The 8,390-nt window shown below is 61.9% G+C and overlaps 1 protein-coding gene across 1 annotated transcript; it reads right to left on the bottom strand.

The window, feature by feature from the left end:
• CABP7 (calcium binding protein 7) lies at window positions 1-7,663 on the bottom strand. Its single transcript, XM_041420489.1, has 5 exons — window positions 7,555-7,663; window positions 2,558-2,701; window positions 1,206-1,318; window positions 260-413; window positions 1-128 (listed from the first exon to the last, which is right to left on the bottom strand). Exons 1-5 carry the CDS (start codon window positions 7,661-7,663, stop codon window positions 1-3), a joined length of 648 nt encoding a protein of 215 aa, XP_041276423.1.
• Window positions 7,664-8,390: the final 727 nt, after the last annotated feature.

Here is an 8,390-nt window from a genome sequence, read left to right as displayed (position 1 = left end):
TTACTTCATCCCGCTGCGCAGCACCTGGTTGGCGGCGATGAGCATCACGCTGATGATGAAGGCGATGGCGAAGGCGCAGATGAGGCTCTTCCGCACGCAGGTCTGGCGGATCTGCTGGCTGGAGCAGGCTGGGGGTGGGACAAACAGCGCGTTACCCCAATCCCAAATACACTCTCCTGGTGCTAGAGGTAACCAGTGCTATCCCCGTGGGGGTTTGGCATCCCCGCGGCTTTTGGCATTCCCGCTGCCCGGCACTCACTCTCCACGTCCACGGGGCACTCCTCGGCCGTGCCCATGTGGCTCTCCTCCTCCGTCATGATGATGTTCTCGATGTCCTTCATGGACAGGTGCTCGCAGAAGGTGTCGTACAGCAGCCGCTTCAGCTCGTCCACCGTCAGCTTCTGCATGTCACACTGCAGGGACCAGGGGACTCAGGGTGACCCCATGGCCAGCAGCACAGGGGCTCCGGGGTCCCCCAGAACCTTTGGATGTGGTGGTTTGGGTGGATCATCCTGGAATTATCTGGGAAAGGCCTGGTGTCCTGGTGACCCCCAGCAGAGCGAGGGGCGCACAGAGGGTGCTGGCACCAAATGTGGCCTGTTTGTGACAGGGGTGCAGGAGCTCAGGGGGTGCACCCTGACACTGATCCTGAACCTCATCCTGATCCTGACCCTGACCCCAGTCCTGACCTTGACCTCAGTCCTGACCCTGAACCTGTTCTTGACCCCAATCCTGACCCTGGCCCCACCATTAAACCTGATCCCAACCCTCATCCTAACCCTGAATCCAAGCTGAACCCTAATCCTAAACCTAGCCGTAACTCTGACCCTTAAACCAGTGCTGACCCTGACCCTAAGGTTTGTACTAACCCTAAACTGGAGCCTGAGCCTGAGCTTGACCCTAATCCTAATCTTAAACCAACCCTAACCTCGTCCTTGACCAGAGCCTGACTTTCACCCTCAGCCCAACCCCAATTCCAGCCTTGACCCTCATCCTATCCCTGATCCCACCCCCTGCTTTGGCCCTGACCCTGAGCCTTCCCTGGTGCAGGTTCTGAGGTGATGGCCCAGGAGGGGATGGGGGTGTCCCTGCCTTCCCTTGGGGGACAGGAGTGTCCCTACCTTCGCAGGGGGCTGGGGATGTCCCTACCTCCCCAGGAGGCTGGGGATGTCCCTACCTTCCCAGGGGGCTGGGGATGTCCCTACCTTCCAGAAGACTGTGTCGAAGTCGGTGCCGTGGAACTTCTCTGGGATGCCCGAGGTGGAGAGCTTGGGCCCCAGCAATGTCACAAACTCCTCAAAGTCCACCTGCCCATCACCTGCAGGACACAGGGCTGGCTGTCACCCCCTGCCTGGCCATGGGGCACATGGGACACTCCCCCTCCCAGACGGGGCCCCATGGGGGTCACAGATCCCCAAAACCACTTGGGGATCTCAAGACCATCTGGGAACCTCCAGCGAATTTAGGGAACTTCCAACTTTGGCCAGGATGACCAGCATCTGGGACCCCAGTGCTGCCTGGGGAAACCAAACATCATCCAGCACATGAACTTGAGCTGGACCCCAGTTCCAGCTGGGACCTCAATGCCATCTGGAGGCCTTCCAGGGCTAACTGGGGACCGCAGATGTTGGCTGAGGACACCCAAAACCAACCAGGGACTCCAACACAGGGTAGAGACCTCCAACATAGTTTGGTGTCCCCAACACCAGCTGGGATGGCAACATTGGCTGGGGTCCCCAGTGCTGGCTGGGACTCTCACTGCCAGGTAGGGACCCCCCAGTGTTTTCTGGGGACCCCAAGCAACATCTGGGGACCCCCAGTGCCATGTGGGCCCCCTTCCAATAGGAACTGGGGGCACTCAGTGTCACCTGGAGCCCCCAGTACTGGTTGGGGAAGCCCAACACTGTCCAGGACTCTGAACAGCAGTTGGACCCTGAATTCCAGCTGGGACCCCAATTCCAGCAGGGACCCTGGTGGTGCCTGTGACCCTGGTGGTGGCTGTGACCCTGGGGGTGCTTGGTGGCCGTTCTGGCTGTGTCCCCTGGCAGCGGGGGACACTGATGTGGGGCTGTCAGGGCAGCACTAACGATGAGTAATGAAGGGAGCAGCGCCTTGGCAGTGCTGCCGGAAAGGCTTTTAAATGGAGGAAAAAAGGAAAAGCAATAAATTAAGGAGCTCTTTCAGGTCCCTATGGGCGAGGCAGGGGTGGGGACAGGGTCACGGTGGCAGCGAATGCTGGAGGGTGATGGGTGCTGGGTGCTGGGGACACGACCCAGGGTACAGGATGCACCCTGGGTGCAGGATCCAGCCTCATCCCAGCAGGTTTAGCGATCCCACAAACATCCAGCATCCTTAAATCATCCCAAACAAAGCTGCAGTGGCAATGACGATCATGATGATGGATGAGGAGGAGGCTCCAGGGGGAGGCAGAGCCTGGGTCGGGCTCATCCCACATCCCGTGTAGTGTCCAGCATGTGGGGTGGAAATATGGGAAAAATTTGTTTCACCCAGCTGGGGATCCCATCCCCGTCCCCATCCCAGGTTGCCGGGGTCCTACCGTCCATGTCGAGGCGCTGGATGATGACCTCCAGCTCCACCTCGTTGGGCATGTACCCCAGGGAGCGCATGGCAGTGCCCAGCTCCTGCTTGGAGATGAACCCGTTGCCATCGCGGTCGAACACCTTGAAGGCTTCCCGGATCTCTGTGGGGAGAGCAGGAATGGGTCCGGCTGAGCTCCCTGCTCCAGCCCCACGGAATCCCTGTGGGATCCCCCCTGCCCCCCCGGCCAGCGCGGAGCCCCCAGCCTCCCCAGCAGGGTCCCAGCTGCTCAACAGACCCCGAATGTTTGCCCCAATTCCAGTCACCCGCTCGCCGCACCCACCCTGCCCTTGCTACTGCCACAGCCGAAACCGCGGCATTCTGCCCTAAAAGCACATCCCTGGGTGTGAGCTTGGGGTGCCACCAGGTGGGCACTGCCGGGGGGGCACGCCCACGGCGCCGCAGCATCCAGCCGGGAGCATCCCTGAGGACCCGCGGGGGCTGGGCACTGGCCCCATCCCGGGGTCCCGGGATCACGGGTGGGACTGTGCCCCATCCCATGGTGTCAGGGTGGGTCTGTGCCCCCATCCTGGGCTCCAGGGGTGGGTGCTGGAGCTGTGCCACACTTCACCCAAAAAAAAAAATCTCAAATCTTGACGAAATTGCTGCAGTGTTCAGCCCTGTCCAGTGCAGAGGAGGATGGAAGTGGGGGGTTTGGGGTTTCTGGCTCAAAAAGAACCCCTGGGATGTGGGGGAAGATCCCTGCAGGGTGGCAGGGAGATGCTGCAGGGAAACTGAGGCATAGCAGGAGTCTCTTGACTCTACCCCACCTCCTGGTGCACTCAGGACTCTGCTCCTTTTTGGGGCAGTTTCTGGCTTTTTGATGCCACCTGATGTGCAAAGCTGGAACCGGGCTGATGGAAAAGAAGGACCAGGGAATTTGTGCTGGGGGCCAGTGGGAAGCCAGGCCAGGATGTTGGTGCCTCTTCCTTCTCCATGTGGCTGCCATGGGGATTCGTGCTGGAGGATCCAAGCAGGAGAAATGGGCTGTGAACTTTGGTTTTTGGGGAAAAAACCCATATAGGGTGACAGTACTGACCCCAAGTGCTTGAGAACATCCCAGCCTGGATGGTGTCACATCACTGATGTCTCCAAGGCGTTTTGGGGAGTTTTGTGGGATTTTGGCCTCAGTCTGACCTTCTCCATGGCCAGTGTCCCTGCATGAGCAGGGACATCCTCCAGCTTCTCCCTGTGCTCCTGGGGGGACCTCACTACACTCCAGACACCCCCAAAATTCATCCTTCAAGGATGCTCATCCCAAAGAACTCCAAGGTGGCTCCTCATCAGATGGCTCAGGGTGTTGGGGGACAGGCAAGGACATGTCCTGACAGTGGCCAGAGTGGGGTCCTGGCTCCCCACTGAGCACCCCCTGTCCCAGCTGTGCCCTCGGTCTGCTCAGCCCCAGTGTGAAGCTGTGTCAGGATGTCACCGGTGTCCCCAAACCAGAGGGACAGGAGGAGGTGGGAGCCCAGGGGGGTCTGGCACCTTGTGGGGTCACCATGGGCCTCCCAGCATTGCCATCAGTCCCCACTGCCACAGGTGCGTGCTGAGGGAGGGGGGGACACAACACTGGGACCCCGGGGACTGGGTGAACTGGGACAACAGCCCAGGGACATGGGGAGTGGGCACATGGACACCACAGAGGGGTGTGAGCACACACAGACTCACAGACAGACAGACACATGGACACACACACAGACAGATGGACACAGACACGCACATGGGCATACACACACGGGGACACACACAGACACACACCAACAGCTGCAGGACTCACACACACCCCACTGCAGACACCACTGTGACACCCTGGCAGTGACACTGGAGCTGCGCACACACAGACACAGAGTCACACACACACACACACAGACACACAGACACACATGGAGACACAGACACAGACACACGGAGACACAGACACAGACACACGGAGACACACACGGAGACACAGACACAGACACACGGAGACACAGACACAGACACACACAGACACACACGGAGACACAGACACACAGTGACAGACACACAGACACACACGGAGACACAGACACACAGACACAGACACACACAGACAGAGACACACACAAGCACACCCACACACACGGACACACACAAGGACACACACACATGGACACACACACATGGAGACACACACAGACACACACACAGACACACACACGGACACACACACACGGACGCACACACACGGACGCACACACACGGACGCACACACACACACAGACACACGGAGACACACACACACACAGACACACACACACCCCTTGCACAGACACTGTGCGTGGACACACAGGGACACAGCCAGAACATGTCACAGTGACACTGTAGCTGTGTGTGCACACACAGACATTGCAGTGACACGTGTGAGTGTGCAAACACACCCCAGCACCTTGGAGCAATGTGGTGTGAACACACACACAGATGCACTCACGGCCCCCGTGCAGCGATGTGCATGTGCATGGATGCAGCACGCCCCGACACCTCGCAGTGATGCTGTACCTGTGTGTGCACACCCCAACACAGCGCACAGATGCACCTGTACAAGTGCACAAACACACAAACACCTTGAACTGAGGTACTGGTGCATGTACACACGCATTTTCCTTGCAGTGGTGCTGCACTTGTGCATACCCGGACGTGCACAATCCCAACGCAGTGGTGCTGTACTGGTGTGTGCACACATCAACACCTGGCACAGCTGCATTTGTGTGCGTGCACACACAGATGCACACACGGCCCCCCTGCAGTGACATCCCTGTGCCTGCACACACACACACCCTTGCAGTGGTGCTGCACTCGCGTGTGCACACGCGTGGACCTGCACAACCACATCACAGCAGTGCTGCACTTGTGCACACAGACACACCAACACTGTGCACAGCTGCACTTGTGCATGCACACAGACACAGCCCCATTGCAGCAAAGCTGTACTGGTGTTTGCACACACACACACACACAGACCCCAGCACGTTGCAGCGATGCTGTGCTCGTGCACAGGCACACCGACACCCTCTGCAGCAGGGCTGTGCGTACGAGCCCGTCCTGCTGTGACGCTGCCCGTGTGCACACTCACACAAACACCTCCTGCAGCCAGGCTGTGCATGGCACACACACGTGCTGCAGTGACACAAACACGGGCCCAGCCACCGAGACTGGCACAGCCACACACACAGTGACACTGGCAGCATGTACACACGCATTTTCCTTGCAGTGGTGCTGCACTTGTGCATACCCGGACGTGCACAATCCCAACGCAGTGGTGCTGTACTGGTGTGTGCACACATCAACACCTGGCACAGCTGCATTTGTGTGCGTGCACACACAGATGCACACACGGCCCCCCTGCAGTGACATCCCTGTGCCTGCACACACACACACCCTTGCAGTGGTGCTGCACTCGCGTGTGCACACGCGTGGACCTGCACAACCACATCACAGCAGTGCTGCACTTGTGCACACAGACACACCAACACTGTGCACAGCTGCACTTGTGCATGCACACAGACACAGCCCCATTGCAGCAAAGCTGTGCTGGTGTTTGCACACACACACACACACAGACCCCAGCACGTTGCAGCGATGCTGTGCTCGTGCACAGGCACACCGACACCCTCTGCAGCAGGGCTGTGCGTACGAGCCCGTCCTGCTGTGACGCTGCCCGTGTGCACACTCACACAAACACCTCCTGCAGCCAGGCTGTGCATGGCACACACACGTGCTGCAGTGACACAAACACGGGCCCAGCCACCGAGACTGGCACAGCCACACACACAGTGACACTGGCACTGGCACAGCCACACACACAGTGACACCCTGCAGCGAGGCCATGCATGTGCATACAGATGTGTGAGCATACAGATGTGTGAGCATACAGATGTGTGAGCACGCAGATGTGTGAGCACACCCGCAGCACGGTGTGAAGGGGGTGTGCCATGCCTGTGCCATGCCATGCCATGCCGTACCATGCTGTGCCATGCCTGTGCACACACACAGCCCCTGCAGTGAGGCTGTGACAGGCTCGTCAGCGCACACGCACACCCTGCAGAGCTGCACACACACACACACACACCCCTTGCACACTGGTGTGAGCGCCTGCTCGGGGCTCCCAAATGGATTTTGGGGTTCCCCTCACCCCCAGCCCTGTGGCTCCCTGCCTCAGTTTCCCCACGGGGATGCTGAGGGCTCCAGGTTTGGTGTTGGGTCAAGGGTGCTCTCCCCAGGCAGAGTGGGGACGTGTGTGGGGTCACCCCCCGTGGCTCAGTTTCCCCCCTGGTGGCGGGTCTGGAGCCGGGGGTGCTGCACCCCTTTCCCCCGGGTTCCCCAGGGACACCCCAAAGCCGGGCACCGCCAGTGCCAGTCCTGCCGCCCCGGCAAACTTTTGGGGTGGAAAAAGCCATTCTGGTGGCAGCGAGCTGAGCTCGGCCCCTCTCATCGCACGGGTGGGCAGAGCCCCGCCGGCCGCTCCTCCCGGCCGGAGTCCGGTGACACCGGGACTGCGTGGAGCTGCCGTGACCCGGGAGGTGGCACGGGTGAGAGCCACCCCTCGGGTCCCCCGCGCCACCAGCCACTGTCATATTATGACAGCGGGGAGGGGGTGACCCCGCCGCGCCGCGGAGGGAACCGGCCCCCCGCCACTATCTCCGGTCCCTGCTGTGTCATATTGCCACAACCGGGGGCCCGGGACCCCCGCACGCCTCCCCGCTTCAGCTTTCCTCCTTCCCCTCCTCCTTCTCCTCCTCCTTCTCCATCCATCCGCATCCCGCTCGCCCTCAGCTCCCCACGGCGCCGGGGGAACGCGCACCCCGGCTCCCCCACAGCCGCATCCCGCGGGATGGACTTCCCGGTCCCCCAAACCTGCTCACCCCAAAATCCCATGGGATGTCCCCCTCATCCCCCCTGGTCCCCAGGCAGCCCCCGCAGCCCCCCGAACCCGCTCACCCTCCAGCTCATCCTCCGGGATCTCCACGGGGCGCTGCTCGGCGAGGATGTTGGGGACGGTGTAGATCCCCCGGTACATCAACGCCGCCGTCACCGGGTGGAAAGGCATCTTCGGGGCTCCCCAAAACCCAAAGTTTAAACCCAAATCTCGTCGGGTAGAGGGGGGGCTCCCCCCAGTTGGTACCGCCGGACGCTAAACACAAGTTGCCGGTACCCGCCGCCCCCCGCCCGGTACCCACCGGCCAGGGGGGGCCGGGGCGGGCGGGCGCTCCCCGTCCTCCGGGGCCGGCGGCGGGACGGGGCTGGCGGCCGAGCCCCTCACCGTGGAGTCAGGGCGCGGGGGGGCTCCGCTGGGGGCGGCCCGCTTCCCCCGCGCACATGCCCTCCCGAAGTGGAAACGGGAGGTGAAAGCATCCAAGCCCCGGTTAAATCCCGGTGGAAGCGGCGGCGGCGGGGGGGACGGGGCTGGCCATGCCGCTCGGGGCTCCCCCTCCGCCCGGAGCTCCCCCACCTCCTCCCGGGGCCCCCCTTCCGCCGGCCCCGGGCCGCTCACAGCCCCCGGGGAGCCGCTGCCACCGGGCCACGCTCCCCGGTGGGGCCCGGCATGGCGGGGCCGAGGCTGAAGGCGGCCTCTTCGTCTTCCTCCTCCCTCCTCCTCCTCCTCTTCTTCCTCCCCGCCAAGTGTCCCGGGCAGGCCGGGGCTCGCTGCCGCCGCGGTTCAGCCCCCGCCGCGCACCCGCCGCCCCCCCGCCGCCGCCGGCAGCCGGAGCATCCTCGGCCCCGGCCCCGGGAAGCGGCGGCGGAATCCGGGGAGCGGCGGCGCCGGGCGGGTTTTG

The sequence above is a fragment of the Onychostruthus taczanowskii genome, unplaced genomic scaffold, assembly GCF_017590055.1.
Source record: "Onychostruthus taczanowskii isolate IOZ18803 unplaced genomic scaffold, ASM1759005v1 scaffold64, whole genome shotgun sequence".
Lineage (NCBI taxonomy): Eukaryota > Metazoa > Chordata > Aves > Passeriformes > Passeridae > Onychostruthus > Onychostruthus taczanowskii.
Note: the sequence above shows the minus strand (reverse complement) of the source record. Positions and strands in the feature narration are given on the sequence as shown.